Below are 21,890 nucleotides of genomic sequence, written 5' to 3'. Positions count from 1 at the left end.
ACGTGCGGTCACGTGCACCGGGGAAAGCAGGGGTCCAAGTCGAGGGTTTCGTGGGGCAGAACCGGCACGGTACCGGTCTTCTTCCCTCAGATATTGTCCGCAGATAGCCGGCAGCAGGGCCGGCCAATAAGGACAGGATGTAATGCCTCGGGAGGCGATTTCTCGTTCAATTCACGGCCACCAACTTGTCTGCACAAGAGTTAAGACTCGTACTCTTCCTATATACCTGCAGCTGCTCTGCAGAAAAGGCATCAGGCTACGTTTCGCCTCGAGTGTCTACTAGTCGTCCAATCCCTCCACTCCTGAGACCCTGTTGCCATGGCCGGTCGTCGTTCCCTACTGCGCGCAGTCCCCGCATTGTCTGCGAGACGAGCACTACAGATTCCACACGCCTCCCTCAGAATGTCACCTACACAGCAGACGGCAACGCGACGACTACATGCTACCAGCAAGCATCTCGCTGCGGCCGCTGCACAGGCAGACTACCCTACCACTCACGCAAAGATCGAGCAGGTCACCGACACTACCAACTTTATCGACAATCAGTTTGTCGCTTCCCAAGCAACGACATGGATCGATCTTCATGACCCCGCGACCAACAACCTCGTCACCCGCGTCCCTCAGAGCACCGATGCAGAGTTGAAGGCGGCTGTCGAGTCCGCGCAAAAGGCCTTCCCGAAATGGCGAGCCACTTCCATAATGACAAGACAACAAATCATCTTCCGCCTGACACACCTGATCCGTCAGAACATGGACAGATTAGCCGCTTCAATCACTCTTGAGCAGGGCAAGACGTTTGCCGATGCCAAGGGCGACGTACTCCGTGGTCTTCAGGTCTGCGAAACCGCTTGTGGAATCACAACCCAGATCCCAGGCGAGGTTATTGAGGTCGCAAAGGACATGGAAACACGCAGCTACCGCGAGCCTCTCGGCATCGTCGCTTCGATCTGCCCCTTCAACTTCCCTGCCATGATTCCTTTGTGGTCCATTCCTCTGGCTACAGTGACCGGCAACTGCTTGATTCTCAAGCCCTCGGAGCGCGATCCAGGTGCAACCATGATCCTTGCTGAGTTGTGCAAAGAGGCAGGATTCCCTGATGGTGTAGTCAACATTATTCACGGTGCTGCCAGGACGGTTGATTTCATCATCGATGAACCTGCCATCAAGGCCATCTCTTTCGTCGGCTCCAACCGCGCAGGAGAGTACATCTACACCCGGGGTTCAGCCAACGGCAAGCGTGTCCAGGCCAACTTGGGTGCAAAGAACCATGCTGCTGTCCTGCCGGATTGCAACAAGAACCACGCTCTCAATGCCATCACTGGCGCTGCTTTCGGCGCAGCGGGTCAACGATGCATGGCGCTGAGCACGCTTGTCATGATCGGTGAGACGAAGGAATGGGTTCCTGAGATCGCGGAACGCGCTAAGAATCTGGTAATGAATGGTGGCTTTGAGGAAGGTGCCGACCTCGGCCCAGTAATCAGTCCTGAGAGCAAGAAGAGAGTAGAGGACTTGATTCAGAGTGCCGTCGACGAAGGAGCTACCATCTTGCTTGATGGTCGTGGCCAGAAGCCAGAGAAGTACCCCAATGGAAACTGGGTAAGTTCGACGTCTCAAACCCGTACGATTGTCTCTCATACTAATGAAATCAGGTCGGTCCAACAATCATTGCCAACGTCAAGCCCCACATGAAGTGCTACACGGAAGAGATCTTCGGCCCGGTGCTGGTGTGTCTGAACGTGGACACCACTGAGGAAGCGATTGACCTGATCAACGCAAATCCTTACGGCAACGGAGCTGCCGTGTTCACTCGCTCGGGAGCCACTGCAGCCTTGTTCCAGAAGGAGCTCGAGGCTGGCCAGATCGGTATCAACGTTCCCATCCCAGTGCCGTTGCCCATGTTCAGCTTCACTGGCAACAAGAAGTCTGTCGCAGGTACCGGTATGTCCAACTTCTACGGCAAGGACGGTCTGAGATTCTACACCCAGTGGAAGACGGTGACTAGCTTGTGGCGTGCCGAGGACGCATTGGCCACAGAAAAGCAAGTTGCCATGCCCACTCACTCATAAGTCAATGCAGAATGCGGGGGATGGAAATGAGTTTGTTGGATTGTATCTACCTTCCGCTATATGTGTCAAAATGTTTTTCCCTCGTTCACTCATCAATTGGACGTTTGAGCAAAAAAGGGACAAATTGATCAAAATGGATGGTGCTTTATGGCAGAACTTGTCTATTTGGGATGCTCTTTCGCATGCTGAAGGTCTATCGGTTTGTAACAAGGGTATCCCGACCTACCTAGATGTACCTAGTTAGGCAAACGTATTGTACCGCGGCCATGAAACTTGGCTAGGAAAGGGCACCATATCAAGTGCTCCTCTTTCCTGGTGCACTGAATGTTTGGATTCATCTGGACGCCCACAGCCCTGAACAACCTGATCTATGCAATTGACCGTGCTCAAAGACATACAGCGTTCTTGTAGGCTACGCCTTGAGGCATGGCTTCTAGATATTGCTTGACGACAATAGCATAGATCTGCATAGGACATGGAATCAGAGTGACAGAGAAAAACTGTGCAAACTCTGGATCAGCCAGGCTGCGAACAAGGTCCAACGAAGTTCTCACCTGTAGGTAGGTAGTGAGCCCAGCCTCGGTCTACCTTCTCCTTATTCCAGGCTTGCATTAATCCCCAATTGGCTGACATCATCACCACGATTTATGGGGACGTGCTTCCGAGCGTGTACCCTTGGATATATTTTCCTTCTGGGTTGGGTTTATCTTTCAATAGCCAGACATTGACTTGTCTGAACACTTTCCCGCGGTCGACAATGAAGCCCCCGGCGCTACGGCCCTGGCTTCCCACGTCGGCGCTCAGAAGGCGCCCGACGCAACCCCATCGGCGGCCGTACGCCGTTCAGTCACCCGGGGCGCCGACGCTCCAGATCTTCAACGAGAAGGTCAAATATCTCCAGAAAGAACGGGCAGGGTCCAACGCCGAGTACAGCCGCAAGACAGACTACCTCAAAGACGAAGTTGCTCGACGGCTGGTCGATCGGCTGCTCGACATCAACCGCCAATTTCCTCGGGTTCTCGACCTGGGCGCCAACAGCTGCAACATTGCGCGGGCGCTTTCCCAACCGCCCATGATTGCGCCCGACGGCGAAGCCGAAGGAAACAAGATCCCGCTGTCGGCCCGCGTGCAGCATCTCGTGTGTGCCGAAACGTCACCGGCAACGCTGCACCGGGACGACGACCGCCTGCCTGCGCCCGAGGTGCCCGTCACCCAGACACTCCTCCCGTCGCTCGAGAGCCTGCCGTACGACTCGAACAGCTTCGACGCGGTCCTGTCGAGCCTGTCGCTGCACTGGATCAACGACCTGCCGTCGGTGCTCGCGAGCATCAACAACGTCCTCAAGCCCGACGCCCCGTTCCTCGCCGCCATGTTCGGCGGCGACACGCTGTTCGAGCTGCGGTCGTCCCTGCAGCTGGCGGACCTCGAGCGGCGGGGCGGCGTCAGTCCGCACGTCTCCCCGCTCGCGGACGTGCGGGACGTCGGGAACCTGTTGACCAGGGCCGGGTTCAAGCTGCTGACCGTCGACGTGGACGACATCGTCGTCGAGTACCCCGACACGTTCGCGCTCATGACGGACATACAGGCCATGGGGGAGGGCAACGCCATCGCCAAGGGCATGGGCGGGCCGATGACCCGGGACGTGCTGTTGGCGAACGAGGCAATCTACAGGGAGCTGCATTGCAACGAGGACGAGAAGGACAGGATCCCTGCCACCTTCAGGGTCATTTACATGATCGGCTGGAAGCCTGGCGAAGGCCAGCCTGAACCGCTGCCACGCGGGAGCGGCCAACTCAATATGAAGGATATCCTGGGCGGAGGAGACTTTGGACAACAACAATAGCAGGCACAAAAACAAAAAACATCGTGTACAAAGAGTAAAATAAGAAAGATCGGGTACTTTTTACGGTCACGTTGGTGTTAACCCTGTCAACTACTACAATAAGTGTGTATACAGCCACGTTACCCAAGTGTTACACCATCACGATAGGTTGCTCAAGATCTCGAGGAGATAAAAAGGAGCAATTGCTTGCTGCTAGCTGAGAGGCTTGCGGGTTGAAGAAACATTCAAGGAAACGTCTTTGTCAAAATCTTGAAATTTTGCTCGGTATCTGCTCTTTTCGCTCAACCTGAGCATTGATGCTACTTCTGCATGCGTACGTACGGTTCCAGGCCATTCCATTTTTCTTCATGCAAAAAACTTGACGCCCGCCTTCATCACCACACCATCTCCGGGTTGAAGGTTCCTTGAGAGAAAAGGTTCAGGACTGCACACACTTTGTAGGTCCTTTTGGTCATCTGCATCTTTTCTCCTCTTCATACCCGTTCGAAGCCAACCCTAATACTTGGTATCTCCGTGACCCATTTCTGTGCTTTGATCGTTGTCGGTTGCCTAGTAGTCGGCAGCGGCGCTCATGGGGAACTCGAAGCCACAGACACGTCCGGTCAATTTTCGGTAGACCTCCGAGTATGTGTCGAGTCTGTAGTCCACACCGCCGCGCTCCTTCTCGTCCAAGACGACCTTGAGGACCTTGCTTCCGTCTTCCTTGGTTCGCAGTCTCTTTCCGACGATCTCGACCGGGTAGACGACGTCGGCGAGGATGGACTCGTGGACGGCGGTCAGGGTTCTGCTGCGAGGACGCTTCTGGGTCTGCGAGTTGCGGGATCGGTTGGATCGCTTGGGGCGGGGAAGGATGCGGCGAGAAGCGATGAACAAGACGTGGCGGTCGGAGAACTTCTTCTCGAGCTCGCGGGTCAGACGCTGTTGGATCTTGTGGAAGCCGGCGAGGAGAGGGACAGGGACGAAGACGACAATGGCGCGCTTGCCGTGGCCAACCTCGAGCTGTTCAATCAACGCCGTTAGTTTCTTCATCTTCTTCCACCCTTTCGACTGAGAAAATGCCCCAAAATATCAAAATAAAGTGCGTCTCCCCCAAGAAGGGAGGTTCCAGAAGTCGGGCCGCCGAAAACATAAAGAATTAAAAAAACACGTACCTCGCGAGCACTGGTGAACTGGAGAGGTCGGAGGGATGACTTGAGGTCAGGGATGTTGGTCTCGAGTTCGTAGAGAGCGGTCGCGATGCTGGTTTCCAGCTCGGATGGGTGTTGCCTCGATGGGCTGTTGTGGGCGATCTTGTTGAGCGCTGGCTGAGACATGTTGGCGACTGGAAGGTGAACGACTCGGTTCCAATCGTTGGTTGTCTCGACTTTGCAGGATGGTGGTAGTGATGGCTGGCGTCTGCAACTTTTTCAAAATTGTCAGAGTTGGACCGCAGTTGGACTTTCAACCCTCCGCCAAGACATGAACTTATTGTGCGTAGCCCTCGGTCCCCAGAACGGAATAGCGCGCAGGTTTAGCGTCTGCGTTCTGACTAAGCAGGCGACCACAGCTACAACTTCTCGTCTCTGCACACTCACACGGGCTGTTGTGTGATTTGCTGTCCACGGCCTTCAAACAAGGACGTCCTTTGTATTTGCATAGGCGCACTTTGGTCATCTTGACATAAGTCACGTCACGGGAGAGAGGCTCCATCTATAAGTCTACCTGAGTCCGATTGTACAATCAATGCCTGGGACAATGTCTCCAATGGATTGCGCTGATCAATCTACCATCCAGCAAGCTGAACATGGTTTTCTAATTCTCCAGTTGATATCACTTGTTGATATCTTGAAGTTCATGAACTCGATGCACACCCGGCCAAATCTGCCCATGCCTACCGCTTCAATCCTTGCCCATTGCTAAAACCACTTTGGTCGAGATTGCCACCTCCTGTTTGCCCTCTTTGAGCCTAATTTGATGGACTAAACAGAGAACATAAGTTCACAGTAACAGATTTAGATGCACAATCGTTGGAAACATCCATACAGAGCCGCTTCCGTGCAGGCATTTGCGCGTGGCTGGTAAATAGCGTAGGCCCTGTTTGCATATCTGAGGAACGAACCGGTCTTCACCGTGGATGTTCGCACGACAAACTCGACCTGATGCTAGGTACGTGCTTGGGGAAAGTGGTGGAGGCCGTTGTTTCCCACCGTTCAGCCATACCAAAGGCTATGTTTGCGCCGCAGGACATTCTTCGGGCGTCGAGTTGGGGATGTGAGGGTGGTCACCATGGACTGCAAGTGGTTTCCGGGTTTGACTTCTGCGTTATGAGGACCTAGGAAACCGGTGAGCGAAGCGCTTGCTCGAGCAAGGTCGACCTTACATGTGGCATCGATGTTTTTCTGACAAGCCTCTTGGTCACTTTCTGGCTCTTCAAAGATGGTTGGCGGCACACCGCGCCCTCGGGTTGGTGCATATAGTAAACCCGCCGGGAGCATATCTGTCCAATGGCCCCTGCGGAACGGCGACGAGGATTCGGAGTCAGATAGCGGTTGCGGCAGCTTATGCTTCACTGACTGGAGTATGATGTGCATGGGGCTGGTCCCATCCTCAACCCAGTGGTTCCTGAACGCTGTCAGTCAACCTGCTCTTGTGCACTTAGTCAGGACTCACTGAGAAACACGGAATTCGGGAACAACAAGCTGCGCCAGAGGCCACGCATCACCGTCTGTGATGATGAGGCAAAACTCTTTGATCTCCCCTATCTTATCGTTGAATACATCGGGATTGACCTTGGCGATGTTGATGAAGTCTTCCACCATGACCTGGAAATCCCTCACTCCTCGAGGGTCATTGATACAGTAACGACTGCTGTCAAGCCTGCCAAAATCGAATGTCGCCATGGTAAGAATTTCAAGATTCAAAACGCTCGATTGTACCCAGTTAGGAAGTGAGACAGGAAGAAAATGAGAGTTGAACCCAAGTGAAGACGAAGGAGGCCAATGAACAATATATCCCACAATCTATGTCTGTGTTTGCCATTCCCTTTCACCACCTTCACCACCTTCACCACCCAAAATCTCCGTAAGAAAAAAAAAGGAGCAACAAAAGGCTTGGAGAGTCGAAGTCCAGTCCCAGTAGCCTGCGCTTCATAATACTTATCCTGACGATGACTATCCGTATCGGCTAGAACAAACTTGACGTTCTGATGATACACAACTTAGCCATGGAAACCTGTTGAAGACTCCTCCCAGCAACCGGTTTCCAAGGATAAGCCCCCCTCCAAACCACTTCGCCAAAGCGTCGCAACTCGAGGCTGTGCTCTTACTAGTAGAAATCCAGGCATGCCTTTGTATTGTCAAAAGAAATTTCCCCTTCCCACCACACAGAGTATGTTTACTGGCTCCGTCTCTCTCGATTGTTACCGTCAATCCAGTAGACACGGCTAATCATCGGCACAGATAAATTCTAAATGACGTACCGGCTGCTGGCCAGCAACATCTGCCAGTCTCGGCACGTCTTCGAGTCTCAACAATGTTGTCCTCGACCCCCTTCTCGTGCACGATTTACTTTGGCTGAGTTCGTACGTGTCTATGGCTAGAATCTCCAGGGTTTTATAGTGCTTCAAGTCACCAGTACCATAGTTTGCCAAACACATCCCTCGAAATGATCCCAGGGATCAATGTTCGTAAGTGAAAAGACTTGGGCGACTCGAGCAACGCAACTAACCAGCTCCCACAGCCTTCGAGTATGTGAGCAAAGCCCTCGGTGCCTCCGTCGACGAGCTCAAGCTCCTCAGTTGCTTTCTCCTCTCTTATCCTCTCGCTGCCATCCTCAAGCGACTACCGGACAACCAACCGCACCTGCGCAATCTCTTTGTGGTCGCAAGCTCCCTCTTCTACTTTGTTGGCCTGTTTGACCTATGGGGTGGAATATGGACCTTTCTTGTCGCCTCTGGTGGCACATACGCCATAGCATACTACATTGATGGGTCTCTGATGCCATGGATTGTGTTCGTTTTCCTCATGGGGCACATGTCTATAAGCCACATCCATCGACAGATGCTCGATGATGCCAGTGTGGTGGACATAACGGGAGGTCAAATGGTCCTGATCATGAAGCTACACGCGTTCTCTTGGAATGTCCACGATGGGAGGCTGAAACCCGAACTTTTGAACGGTAGCCAGAAAGATCGTGCCCTCTACAAGATGCCCAACCTCTTGGACTACGCTGGCTACGTGTTTTTCTTTCCTTCAGTTTTCACCGGACCGGCATTTGACTTTGTTGACTACCGGCGGTGGATCGAAACGAGCATGTTCGATGTCAAGCCGGGAGAAAAGGGGCCTGCAACTCGAAAAGCTCGCCGAATCCCTCGATCTGGTCGACCGGCTACGTACAAGGCCATTATAGGCGTGGCGTGGATCCTGCTCTTCCTCAACTTCAGCGGCTGGTACAACGTCAAGCTACTTCTTTCGGACGAGTACATGCAATACTCGTTCCCACGTCGCGTATGGCTGATGTATATGCTCGGCTTCACGTCTCGACTCAAATATTACGGTGTCTGGTCGCTCACAGAGGGAGCATGTATCATGGCCGGCATAGGCTACAATGGAATGGACCCGAAAACAGGCAAGCCGCTCTGGAATCGGTTGGAGAATGTAAACGCCTGGGGCATTGAGACGGCACAGAACTCACGCGCATACCTTGACAACTGGAACAAGAACACCAACAAATGGCTACGCAATTACATCTACTTACGAGTCACGCCGAAAGGTAAGAAACCCGGCTTCCGTGCCACACTGGCCACGTTTGTCACTTCGGCATTTTGGCACGGCTTCTACCCAGGCTACTACCTGACCTTCTTGCTCGGTGCGTTTGTTCAAACCGTGGCCAAGAATTCCAGGCGCTATATCCGTCCATTCTTCCTCACTCCCGACGGCACAAAGTCGACAAAGTACAAGATCTACTACGATATCGCAGGCTACCTCGTCACACAGTTTACGTTCAGTTTCGTCACGGCGCCGTTTGTGATTCTCGGATTCAATGACTCCCTGAAAGCATGGGGTCGAGTATACTTTTACGCCGTCATTGAGATTGGTGTGGCCATGGCCTTCTTCGCCTCGCCAGCAAAGAGATGGTTGATCGCCAAGCTCGACAAGCGCAACCACCCGTACCTTCGAAAGACCCTAACTCAAGAGACGAACTACCCGCCTTCGCTAGGTCTCCCGAGTGATCCTGGGCGTGAGATCGACGAGGCCATTGAGGAGATTCGCCAGGAAGTCGAGACTAGGCGCAGAAGAGGGAGTCTCGTCACCATGCCGACCGGTGAGAGTTTAAAGAGGGAGATTGAAGCCAGGACGGGACGAAAGATACAATTCCCCGAATTCAAATTCGGCCAGGCAGCAGCCGCGAGCGGATCTGACGTTTCACGAGTCACCGAACAGAAGATCGTGAAATCGAAGGCCGCGAAAGCTGAAGGAGGAGCAGGACTGGCGCCTACGAACCCGCCCGGTAAGAAAACGATATGAGAAAGGGCGGTTTATGATGTGTGAGAGATTTTGTCACGGCACGGCGATGTCGGTCGGTCTGATGAGATGAGAAATGTCTGGATGAACTTGGCCTGATGTCTCTATTGCCTTTTTTGGCTATCTGATGATACCGGTATAGAATTGTGCGCCCTGATGATGCTGTCATGAAAGCTGGACTGTCAAGCTTGCCATACAAGACAGAGTGATTTGATTCCATCCATGAGAAAATATTGCTTCCTCGTGCCATGCCATCCATGCTTTGAGTCTCCGCGTCTTTCTTTTCTCCTTCTTCCCAACCTAGAATCGAACTCTACCAAAAGACTACCATTAAGGTTCGCAAAGGTTCGTAAGCGAAAACCTACGGTGCTTCTATACTTTTTGCTCCGTAAGCTCTCGGCCTTTGGAAGATGCCGAGAAAATCAATCTTGCACAAAAATTCAATCTTTGAAGAGGATCACTTTTTGACTTTTGCGGGCCGGCCGGCTAATTAGGGTACTTGGGTTACGTACCAAAAGGTGAAACCTTGGTGGACATCTGTCGATCATGAATAGGAGGATAGGTAGGTACCAGCGAGCAGCTTGCATGGAGGCTCAGAGAAAAGATTCAAAAAGTCTGTGTGTTGGTGTTTTGGTTGTCTTTCGCTGAAGGCTGTACACAGTACGGATTGCAGTGGTACCGTGTCCGTACCCCTAAAAGCCCCGAGGATTTAGGTACGTACCTGCGTAGTTATTAGAGGCTAGTAGTAGTAGGCACAGTAGTAGGCACAGTAGTAGGCACAGTAGTAGGTACAGTAGTAGGAAGATACACTAATTAACAGTACAGCATTAGGTACAGTAACTAGTAGAGTGTGCAGTGACTAATTAGTAGTGGTACTGTACTGTACCTGTGTACCTTGCAGCCTCCCCCCCTCGCTCCCCCCCAAAGTCACAAGTAGAAGTCAATCTCTGCTGATCTCCCTCCCACCCGCTTCCCTTCCCCCCCCCCCTCCCTCCCCTTGAGCGCTTCTTTGGTGGATGTGTCTCTATTTTGCCTTCCCTTATCACTACGCAATACAGTATGGCGTCAAAACTCACCAATGACGCAGTGGCCAGTGACTAAGTTAGTGACCAACTCTATATCACGTACGCTGTCGGAACCTTAAGCAAATGAAAGTATAAACCAAGGCATGGCAAAGTATAATGAGAGCGTGCTGGTGAAATTCGATCATGGCAAAAGTCCTTGGGATACATGTGAGGGACCCATCAAAACTCTCTCTTGACCTCAGATCCATAAGACAGTTCCCAAGATCCTTGGTACTCACCTACATCAGCCCAGGCTTCCGTTACAGGTTACTTCACTTAGGCACGTACAAGTACTACTGTATCTTCTGCTTGGCTTCACCGTGGCTCAGAGGAGGTTGATCACTGCCGTTTCCTCCCGAGTTCCGACTCGTACAGATCGAGTCACGGACTCATCGCCAGCTGAATGCCAATGCTCAGTACGGAGTAATGCTCGCTGATTAATCGGTCATTGGGACCCCCCCCCCCTGTGTGGGCGGTCGCCCTCTTGTCCTCAATTTTTTAGTTTCTGACCTCCAAAGCGACATTTGGAACGGTCCAAAAAAGCAATTGTTGATTGGACCAGTGCGACTTGAGGGGATGGCCTCCCCGGTGGGCTGTTACGAATACAGAGAAAGCAAAAACTTCTTGTGATCCCGAATATCCGTACACACGGTCCAATTACGAGTACATGCAGCCCAAAGCTCTGTTACACCACCGGACCAAGCAGGAATGTGAGCAGGAGTACGAGGGATGCGAGCCTGTAGTACCTACTGTGGGAAGAGGCTAATGCACATGCAACTCCGTATGCACTCGTACAGACAAACAGCAGAAGTAGCAGCAGCAGCAGCAGGGACCCGCCCGCCTGCGTTTCCACACGCGCGCGCAGCAATAGTGCGATGTGAGACTTCTAGTCTCTCAGGGCTTCAGCTCATGCATATCCGTTCGCAAACGTGGGTTCTGTCTGGCCTTCGTCACAGCCACAGACTACTGTACAGACCACGCATCAGACGCACCGACGCAGGGCCCGTGTGAATTACCCCATGGAGTAATTCATTCGATCGTGTCCCTGGAAGCTTTACGTGAAACAGCGGGGACGGCATTCACGTACATACAATACGTGAGAAGTAAAACTCCATGCGAGGGTTGGCGCCCGCCGTGGCCCCCATGAGTGAGTGCCCATGAAGTTTTTCCCGAGTCTAGCCCTACAATAGTACCTCCCTAAAACCACCCCCCCCGGGCCGCCTCCCCCCCCCCGGGTCAAGACCCATTCCCGGTTAAAGCATAGTGCCTTGCACTCCCGTACCACAGTTAGGCTGAAAAGGTCAGCTTAGATGGAACGCCGGCGATCGAACGAACACACACCGGATACCAAACACGGCTTTTTTTCGCACCTGGGTTTCCATGACCGTTCCTTTCCCATGTGTGTTACCTCCTTGCGTAGGTAAATTTAACGCCCGCCCCGCATCGTGCTGCGATCATATTGTACAGTTTACACTTCAAGTATGTGTGGGAAAACAAGCTCTTCATCTCTGTGGGGATGGGAGGGGGTGAATTCCGACATTTTGGGTCAGTGGGTATTAGCATTTTTGAAGCTGTATACAAGTATTGACATATTCCGTATTGTAGCCTTAGGCAAGTATTTACTTACTGATCTGCCGCCGCACGAACCGCCTGGGATTCATTTGAGTTTTTTTCGGACACGCTTTCTCTTCGCCTCGTATTGCACCAGTGACCAGGGTACCGTACGGAGTATCGGCGGATCGTATAAGAAACCCTGTTAGTCATTGATGACCGAGTCTAGCTTCTGCTGTGAGGAGAAGGGGGGGAGGACATCGTACGGGATATGCCGATGGATTGGATGTGGTTTCCACTTTTTTTGCATTTCCTCTCATCAGCCCTAACTAAACATTTCCGTCTGCCCATAGGCTTACCTGTACGGTGAAGTTGCCAAAACTACCGACTGGCAATGTTTTGTTTGCCGGTTGTGCGTTTTTTTTTTGAGAGAGAGAGTGTGTGTGTTTTGGTTGTATCAGTTCTGAGTTGACAGTCGGCGTCCCCTGTAGGTTCCGGGTAGTTCGCCAGATGGCCGGCCATTCGATTCTGCCGAGTTCAGATGCCGAACATTGTAAGGGTGCCGTGTACTCCCGTACTCCGTACAAGGGGGGGGGGGGTTCAACTACTAGACAGGAGGTATGGGATACTCGTAACGAGAATTGGGTCATACTGCAATTGTCTCGTTAGTCCTACTGTACAGAACAGGGAGTGGTCGCCGGCCACTGACCCACGAGTCTCACTAACTAGTAAGCCTACTCGAGAGGGGGGAAACACGCACACGCACACACACACACACACACACAGGCAGGCCCTGATCCGAGCCCTTTTTTTTTTGGAGATTTGGTTGTTTGTTTCCACATCCCCGATGCTGGATGAACTACTTTACAATACTATCGAAGCGAAACGAGGCGGAACGAAACGAAGCTAAGTGAAGCGAAATGAAGCGAAGGAAGACGAATCATTTTTTTTGGTGCATCTGGCCCAGCCACAGAGATGCTAGACAGACCGCCCACCGTACTTTTCCTGTGCGCATGAGATGGGCGGTACAGCCCGTGAGTGACAGAGCTGGCGCGCAGCACGGGGCATGGGATGGGGGGGTTACGGTACAATAGAAATGTCTCGACTCGACTTTTGGGACGATCTGTTCGCTTATTCGAGCCAGGCCAATCAATATTTTTACCGCCGACACATTTTTTGTCACCTTGGGGGTATTGTACGTTACATGTCATGGCTCAATGAATGGGGAGGTGCTACAGTACAATTCGTAGGATTGTACGGACGTACTGTACATACCAAATAGGATGTGCCGGGGGTCCGGGGGGTGGTAACAACTGAAGGTATCTATCTACTACCGAGTACTGTAAGTCCAAAGAAAAGTGAATGTCAAAGTTGAGGTAAAGTTGAGGTACAGCAAGATCCGTTGATTCGATTCGATTCGATTAGATTAGATGGCTTCAGCTGCTGACGACCATCGCCAAAAAAAAAGGTGGGATTTTTGCCAAAAGCTGCACGTCACCGTAAAATTGATCCTCCGGCGGCTGAGGTACCTTACTCGTACATACACCACCTGAACCTCAAGGCAACTAATTAACTACGGTACCTACCTGGTTCACGGAACGCGAGGAGGCACGGCACAGTACTTCGGCACGACGAGGACAAAATAAAACACTTCCTCTTTCGGAGTCGTACTGTACCTCGTAAATCTACGGGCAGGTCAGAGACAGGTAGTTTCACACACACTTGGCATGCCCAGAACGAAAAAAACAAATAGTGGCCTCCAAGAGGAGGGGGGGGGAGAGAGGATTGAACAAAGAGATTATTTGCCCAGAAGCGACGGAAGTAATTTCCTGAAGAATCCGTCGGATAATCTGATTGTGTTTACCACCTGACTGACTGACTGACTGACCGACTGACTGATTGATTGATTGATTGATTGATTGACTTGACGCCCAACGCCCCCCCCCCCACCCCAAATCCGAGGAGCTCGAAACAACTTATTGCGGTGCCCCGATGTACTTGTGCAAGTTACCAACAAAGGTACTCCGTGGATAGGTTACCTCCTTCAGGTGTCAGCTACCCGGGTATCTACAAGCCAGGTACAGCATCATCCCCTTCCCTGCCTTTTATAACACAATAACGCTACGCGATACACGATACAATAATAACCCTTCTTTCCCACGCTCCTTCTGAGGACCCCCGACAGTTGTTCCCACTCCCACATCACGAACCGAAAAAATCATCAAACTTACTGGTGACTACGACGAACGTGCTTGTGGTAGTGACTTGGATCGACTGTACTGATCGTACTCGTGGATAACTTCGTTTTCGTTTTGGGGTTGTGGACCAATGGCCAACCACCACACACCGACTCTCTCTCAACCAAAAAAAGGCCTACTCTACCTACAGCTTTACCTGACATACAAGAAAGTATTGTAACTGGCCTGATTAGCCGAAACAGCAGCACAAGCATCCCCCTCCCCCCCCACCCAAGAGCTGTTTCATTCAATTCATTCAACCCCCTCGCCGCCGCCATTGGGAGACTCTCTGAGTTTCCCGATGCAGCTTGTACTGACGACAGAACCCCTTCTTTGTTTTCTTTTGGGGGTGAACCGTACCATACCCTGGGTGAATAAACCCTTGCTGACTTGTCAAAAACTCACAGTGCGTTCGACCGGAGTCGATCGTGACTTCGACACATCGTTTTGGGCTCGCCTCTGCTGATACCCACACCACCGTGCTGGCTCTGGCCTGACTCTGGCCCTGGCTCTTATCGACCTTTGTCACTTCAATATGCCAACGTGCTAACACGATCCTATCTATCCTATCCATCCGAAGGGGGCGGTGAGTGATACTAGTCGAGTTGAACCGAGTCGACTCATCTCTGGCTAATTAAAAGAGAAACCGAATGAAGCTAGACATTTTGATCCCTCAACGGCCGCTATCTCTCATTCCCTGAACTATTGAACAAGACGAGACGCTGCGTGTAAAGTCCCCTGTTGCAAACCAATACTAGACCGTGACAATCAATCGAATTGTGCTTGCATGACCGTTCAGTCAATCCCGTCACTGCCTGCACGTTGGCTGCAGAACCCTAGTAACCTAATTCCCATCCTATTTCAAAAGCTCCATTGACAAAAACAGAAAGCTCAAACAACGGATGTTGTGGTACAGAAACCCTTGCTGATTCCCCTTGAAACCACCTCGCCTCGATAATACTCAGCAAAACAAAACAAAAAAACCCCCCCGATGAATGACCAGAAAACGAGTACAGCCAACCTTCATTCATATCGTTGACTTCATCAACCCACGAAGCGAGACTTGCATGTGCTTTTCCCTTTCCTTTGCCTTCCCGCTATCCTAAGCCTTGGCCCTCTCCCTGGATCATGTCCGCAAAGAACCCTATTTCCCTGTCACATGCAGCAGTCCCTGGACAAAAATCATACTCCCCTAGCTCATGGGAAGATGTTTGCAGTAATAAATATCGTAACAATCAAAGAAAACAAAAAGCGACGTTTATGATGGACAAAGTATAGATAACCGTAGACGATAACTAAGTGGTGCCACAAGCCAAAGTGCATCCCAAAAGTCCTTGGACGGATAAGTAGCAAGTTCGCCAAATGCAGAGAAACGTATTTGCTCAGTTATCGAGCGGTTGAATAAACCGAACCAAGGCATTCCGAGGGCGGACTGAGTATCAAACTAACAGGAGGGTCGTAACTCGACCCCTGGAGGTGATACTGTCGAGTCGGTGACGACGGGTGGCATGTTGCTCGAGGAAGTTACCACCTCGTCACCGGTAGCCCTTTTCCCGTTCCAGTCTCTTGAATGTTCCGGACTGTCACGACGCGGACAGGCACAATTCTATTGTGATGGATGGGGAGGCTGCGGAGCTGGCCCCGGCCACTGCGAGTATTGTGGAGGCTGCGAGTATTGTCCTTGAGCGTTCGGCTGAGCCGTTTCTTCGGGATAGTAGGGGGCCCTTGGGCTCTGGTACATGTGAGATGGTGGTGGCTGCGCCTGTTCTCGACGTTCTTGGATTGGAGACGCCTGCGTTTGGCGAGACTGATCCATCTGGGGCGTGTACGGGCTAGATCGATATGACATCTGCGATCGCATGTCCATAGAGACTGGGCTTATGTTGTTGACCGGTCTCTGCATACTCATCGGCGGATACATTCCGGATTGGCTTTGAGGCCGATCTGACCCCATTGGTGGAGCACTAGGTGGCATGCTTGTTGGCAGACTGGTAGGCGTGGCGGGGATTGATCGCGATGTCGGATCGTAGGTGCGGCCGTAGCTGTTCTGGTCGTACTGATTGTACTCAAGTCGCTGGTTTTGCATGTGGCTCGAAGTTACCTGTGGCTGTTGCATAGTATAAGACGAAGGAGCAGGTGGACCTGGAACAGAATAAGAAGGGCCAACCCCCGTCTGCGAAGGCATCGGGGTATAAGCTTGAGCCGGATAGTTCTGCGCGGGATAGAACTGCTGTTGATTGTAGTCTCCACCATAGGAGTTTCTCTGGGAGTTTGGCTGACTGAGTCGGTAGGGATATCCAGGCTGTGCACCATCTAGATCGTCGACATCTTCAAGAGGAGCTCGGAAACTCTGTTTCTGGGTCAACTCGGGGCGAGGACGCACGTACTGCAGGCTCTCGCTCTGAGAAGGAGTACGCAGATTTTGAGCCAGCACGTCATTGACCAGATAATACGAAACGAGATGATGAGTAACCCCCTGGACCGTCACGCTCATGGTCTTTTTCACGAGTCCGTCCTTTTTGAAGCCATACGAGTCGACCAGTGATCCGATGAGCTGTCTCTCCATCTCCGCGGTCTGGCTCGATTGGTCGGTCGTGTAGGGTGGTCCGTCAGGACGTGCGTATGGTTCGCCAGGGCGGCTTGGTCGTCTCTGCTGTTTTTTCATCGCACGCTTCTTCTCGCCGGGTGGGAATGGTTTATCCAGCTCGCGATACACCAAGAAATTCCCCAGGATCCGGCTAGGGCTCCATGTCACCCCGTCGGTCCATCTCTTGATTCCTGACGCGTTCTCCTCGTAGATGAAGATGCTACCGCTTGTGATGAGGTGTGCTCGTTCTCGGTCATGAGGCCTCCGCGGTACATGTGAAAGATGGCCTTGGAGACAAGCCTCGAAGAGTATCAAAGCATCCTGAGTCGTAGCCACGTGGCCTCGGAAGGTCGGTTGCAGAGACGCTCCGCCTGACGACATGATTGCGTCCGTAGAACAAGATACTCTTCAGGGTTGGGAGTTATTGGGTTTGAGGCGAAGGTTTCTGTTCTGCTCAAGGATCTATCCCTAGGGTGAACTCAGACGAATGCTTCAGAGTATACACCTTGCGAGAAGATTCGGGCTAGGACACGGGCTAAGACCTTGTCCGCCAGCAGGCACAAAGAACAAATGATATGAGGGAAAAGATGGGTGCAGCAAAAACACTTGGTGATTGTTCTGACGCGACCTGGGGAGGTCTCGTCTTGTCCTGACCGAAGTAAAATCGAGGGCAAAGTTCTGTTGTCCAAGGTCAGATACGGGGCACCACCACAAGGAGACCGACGAAACACGTAAATGGGATCGACTTACAAATGGCACGCCTTTGACGGACGCGTCTCGGCGGAGACAAGTGAAGTGAGAAACGGGTTGAGAGTTGGACAGAGTCGTCTCTGCCAGGCCAGCACGAGCCGAATGGTGGATAGAAAGGTAACGACAGATTCCAAAGCCAGCGGTCGATTAGCTTCTTTGGCGTATGACGAAGGCTATCGAATGGAGAATTCGACAAAATGCAAGAATGAAAATATGTTGACGACGGGAAGTGTGTTCGAGGAGAAAAGTCGCCAGTGCCGGAAGAGGTTTTGGACTGATGAACGTGACTTCCTCTGGACTAATCTCGCCTTTCCCAAGCAACCTTTTCCGTGTGCGCCTTCGAATCAGTGTGAAGTGAACCACGGATGTGCACACACACCCAGACACGCCCGCCCAGAGAGTGTCACTCACACACAGGACACAGAGAAACAAAGGTACAAACTTCTCAGATGCGGGTGTCGAAGTTAAGACCAGCACAGGGCCCGCTGGAGATCTGCCAATAGGTATAGGGAGACGAGATTGACTTTGGGATGGTGAGTGAGATCTGTGGCAGGGTTGTTCTTATATTATAGTTTCAACGAACGACTTCGTGCCTGGGAACCGGCGACCAAGGTGTAGATGGCGCTCTGCTGTGTACAGAACTGACATGTGGTGTTAGAGCAGACGTTCCAAACAATGCTGCCTCCCTGGCAAGGTGATGCCAGGTCTCTGAAGCAGAAACTGAGGCAGCGATACAGCGGGTGCGGACCCGAACGTTGTGGCGCTTGTAAGTGGACGACCAAACACGGCTTCCCCCCTCGTAACAACGCCTGGCGACAGAGTTCACAGGACGTCTGGATTTCCGCTAGGCAACGGTTCAGGAACTCTACTGGCGACTATCACCGAAAAACCGGAAGAAGTGAGAGAATAATGTTGGCCGCCAAAGCCTGCCTGAAGTATCCCACTTTTGGATGACTTCCCGGAGACGGGAGCTACTTCGACAGTTCTCCACAGCACCAAACCAGGCAGGACCTTGGAGAGAGAGATTGACCGCTGCTGGACTTTTCTGGATCTGGAAGAGAGTTGGAAGTGGAATGGCTCCAGCCAGGGGTGGGCGGCGATTGACTTCTGTAGGCGAGCCGGCAAGGGTGGCAGACGGCAGCTTGGGCTGGCTAGCTGAGTGACTGGCGGATGGAGAAGAGTTGACTTGCATTCAAAGGCAGAGTTCGAGCTAGTCGAGGGTCACGGTCCAGGATTACAAAGTCTGTTCGAATATCAGAGACTGGATCACAGCACGAGGACCAACGGGGCTGCAGAAAGGAGGAATTTTAGCACCAACGGCGACGGACCCGGGTCTGCGCGAAAGAGATTTTCCACCCGCATACTCGAACACACAGACGCACACGGGGACTGTACGAGTGTTTGTACCGCTTTCTGACTCTGAGATACGCGATCCTGGGCGGCCGGCCCAGAGATCTCAGCCTTTTCGGGAGCTGCTGGCTTTCCGAGGGCCCTTTGTCTCGCCGACAACGCTCCAAAGCTGAAGGGGCCCGGAGGGAGAAAGGCAAGGCGGCTCGAATAGCCTTTCCAGGGCACGCTGGAGCCCTGCTAGCATGTACTGGGGCTAGTCGTTGTTGTAGTGGAAATGCGAACAGACCATTATGACCACATGAACCCGGGACTAGTACTGATATCGACTACGCCAGAGGTGCAGCAGCCACAGTAGCCCTAGTCGCAGCATAGCCTAGAGGTCGGTGCCATAGCCCTACGAAAATCCAACTACAGTACATCTACTCACTCTCCTCATGGGGCCCAACGACACTGGAGAATGGCTGCAGGCTGATGGGAAAACAAGGAAAAGCCTTGGTCCGATGGGCGCAGGCTGGTCTGGGTGTCTGAGCCGATCCAGATATGGTGCTTGGCCCCATCCAGGGGTGGGCCTGGCTGTTCGAGGGCTCCTACAGTACCACTGTACAGACCGAGGCCACTTTGAGACGCTGGGATATACAGCATCCCATCAGGTATTGTATTATGTACAGGAATATGTTGGGCAGGGCCGCGATTAGTCATGGGCTGGACTTTGACCAGGGTCCCGACTTTGCAGGACCACGGTCTAGCATGGTCTCGTTGCGTGTGTGACTTGACCGACTACCCGAGTTGGCTCCCCCTGGACATGAATTGCCGTGCGAGGCGCTCAGCCACGCAGGATGTAGACGTCAGAGGTCTTGAAACGTGACCGCCCCTCCTCCTACAAGACCGATAAAACGTCTTCGAAATATGTAGTCGCCTGGGAAAGTCCCCCAGGGGCGCCGGGCGGCATTCGGTTTAGTTCTCATGGGACTGACCGCTTTTGGACACTCACCGTCGCGTATACCCCCCCCTTCCGGTAGCTACATCGGATCCCTTTTTCGCGCGGATCATCGCGTCTTCGTGTTCCAGGAAAAAGGAGCGGCAGGGACGGGATGTCGAAGAAAAGATGGAAGTTCGTTCGAAAAAACTGACAAAAGTGTCTCCTGTCTGTCGCCCATCAAAGGCCCTACGGTATGGCCATGGCTGGGAAGTGCGAATTTCATGAAATCCCATGTCGAGTACCCCGGCTTTGAGTTCGTGCCTCGAACGTTCGCCCAGCCGTGCCTGATCCATGTTCACGAGTGCAGTGCATGGACCTGCCCGTGTGTGTGTGTGTGTGAGGCTGTGTCACATCGCGCCACGCTACCAATGTGTCAGGTCGGCAAACGCACCCAGCGACCATGTTTCCATCTATCGATCAGTAAGACCCTGAGTAGTCCTTTGAGGGCGGTGATCGGCAGAGTCCATCTCTTTGATGTTACAAGTTTCTGTGGGTCGATTCGAGTTAGCGCCAGCATCTCCATTGTTTGGTTGCGTCCTCGGCAGCTTGTGGACAGCGAAAAGGAAATAGATGCCGCCGCCGATCCGACTATTGTTCGGCGACTTTGCATCAGCGGCGAGCGGCGGCGCATGAGGCTATGCCCAACGAGCCTAGTTAGGGGCCGACAAGCCTGGAGGACGAGCACCAACAGCTGCCACTGGCGCGGTCCAGACTGGTCTGTTAGACTGCTATGCCCTTTACCCCGGTGCTCTTGCTGCATCATTCTCTTACTCCGTACAAGTCTCATTTGTATCGGGCCGGCATGGCGGCACCCCGCAGACAGCCAGCGGACTCAGGGTTGTCGACGCAAGGCGCAGAAGTCGTGCCATCAGCAACGCTCCGTGTGAGGATCTCTGGGATCGTGTGATGACGGCAAATGCGTAACCCAACTACCGCTACGGAGCAGCTCAAACAAAGGGCTTCTCAACCATGTCGCTTGGCGGGTCCGTTTGCCAGCAAAGCAGCAAGACGGTGTGCGTGCTTTGGTACTCGGCGCAGACGTGCAGATGCTGTAGTCTTTCGTCTCGCTGGGCTGGTGAGGCTTGCCAGTCCACCCGCTGCCCTCGTACTCGGAGTCACATGCTGCCCTTGACGGCATCTGTGCAATTTCCTCATGGCCATCGCCTTCGAGTTGTCATATGTTGCACCCCATGACACCTGCGCCGTGTAATTCACCGAGAAAGGAGGGGGGCCCCTTGACCCTCGCTCGAGCTTGGTCCACCTGCTGGAGCGTGCTAGGTGGATGCAGGGATGTTCTGTTGAACGAGTGAAACCTTGCCGAGCCCCCGTGTCCTGACCCGAATCACTGGTCCCGAGGAACAGGACGAATCATTTGCCCGGGGACTTGTTGCTCGCATGACAACTACAGTACGAGCTCGTAAGAAGGGTACATGGCTTTTCTGGCGCACAGCACATACTGTCATCAATGGTTGTCAATGGGAGGATTACCCAGAGATGGGCGGTTCCGCCTTGAGCTCGATCTCTGCGTCGTTTTTTTTGCCTTTGGCGCCAGGAAAGACGACACCGCGATCGCGACAATCATAGCATTTCTTTTTACGAGGACGTAGCCGCCGTCGCTGGCGAATATCCCTTTCGGACGTCCGTGGCGACAACTGCCTACGATATTGTATCCAGCGTCTACCCCATCGTGGTTTCTGGTCCACTTCACGCTGGCATGCTGCTGTTTGACAGTTCCTGGGACGAGATCACAAACGGTGACAGCTGCCAGGTCCCCTCCTGAGAGAACGCACGCTGCCACGGTACGAGCGAGGGGCGGCGTGCGAGCTTACGGGCACAGACTTCGGTCCAATCTGGGGGAGCAGCATGTGCATGTCACTGCACACCAGAGACGGAGGTCAAGGACTTGGTACAGCAAAACACCAGTACCAGCAGCCATCGTTGAGCGTCGTCCGTGACATGGGC

General features: G+C 52.8%; 6 protein-coding genes across 6 annotated transcripts; 3 read left to right on the top strand and 3 right to left on the bottom strand.

Annotated features, from left to right (window-relative positions):
- Window positions 1-402: 402 nt before the first annotated feature.
- Window positions 403-2,066, top strand: PV08_05300 (methylmalonate-semialdehyde dehydrogenase (acylating); the record flags this gene model as incomplete). The annotated part of the gene is made up of 2 exons (XM_016379644.1): window positions 403-1,596; window positions 1,650-2,066. 2 exons carry the CDS (start codon window positions 403-405, stop codon window positions 2,064-2,066), a joined length of 1,611 nt encoding a protein of 536 aa, XP_016235471.1.
- A 757-nt stretch (window positions 2,067-2,823) lies between these two features.
- On the top strand, window positions 2,824-3,909 carry PV08_05299 (uncharacterized protein; the record flags this gene model as incomplete). The annotated part of the gene is made up of 1 exon (XM_016379643.1): window positions 2,824-3,909. The coding sequence occupies one exon, from the start codon at window positions 2,824-2,826 to the stop codon at window positions 3,907-3,909; it is 1,086 nt and encodes a 361-aa protein (XP_016235470.1).
- A 549-nt stretch (window positions 3,910-4,458) lies between these two features.
- On the bottom strand, window positions 4,459-5,222 carry PV08_05298 (40S ribosomal protein S7; the record flags this gene model as incomplete). Its single annotated transcript, XM_016379642.1, has 2 exons — window positions 4,459-4,908; window positions 5,061-5,222. 2 exons carry the CDS (start codon window positions 5,220-5,222, stop codon window positions 4,459-4,461), a joined length of 612 nt encoding a protein of 203 aa, XP_016235469.1.
- Window positions 5,223-6,098: 876 nt separating this feature from the next.
- PV08_05297 (uncharacterized protein) lies at window positions 6,099-6,788 on the bottom strand (the record flags this gene model as incomplete). The annotated part of the gene is made up of 2 exons (XM_016379641.1): window positions 6,099-6,510; window positions 6,559-6,788. The coding sequence occupies 2 exons, from the start codon at window positions 6,786-6,788 to the stop codon at window positions 6,099-6,101; spliced, it is 642 nt and encodes a 213-aa protein (XP_016235468.1).
- A 763-nt stretch (window positions 6,789-7,551) lies between these two features.
- Window positions 7,552-9,413, top strand: PV08_05296 (uncharacterized protein; the record flags this gene model as incomplete). Its single annotated transcript, XM_016379640.1, has 2 exons — window positions 7,552-7,573; window positions 7,627-9,413. 2 exons carry the CDS (start codon window positions 7,552-7,554, stop codon window positions 9,411-9,413), a joined length of 1,809 nt encoding a protein of 602 aa, XP_016235467.1.
- Window positions 9,414-15,868: 6,455 nt separating this feature from the next.
- Window positions 15,869-17,230, bottom strand: PV08_05295 (uncharacterized protein; the record flags this gene model as incomplete). Its single annotated transcript, XM_016379639.1, has 1 exon — window positions 15,869-17,230. The coding sequence occupies one exon, from the start codon at window positions 17,228-17,230 to the stop codon at window positions 15,869-15,871; it is 1,362 nt and encodes a 453-aa protein (XP_016235466.1).
- Window positions 17,231-21,890: the final 4,660 nt, after the last annotated feature.

Source organism: Exophiala spinifera (genome assembly GCF_000836115.1).
Source record: "Exophiala spinifera strain CBS 89968 unplaced genomic scaffold supercont1.4, whole genome shotgun sequence".
NCBI classification, from domain to species: domain Eukaryota; kingdom Fungi; phylum Ascomycota; class Eurotiomycetes; order Chaetothyriales; family Herpotrichiellaceae; genus Exophiala; species Exophiala spinifera.
The sequence above is the reverse complement of the archived record's forward strand: the minus strand, read 5'-3'. Positions and strand labels throughout refer to the sequence as shown.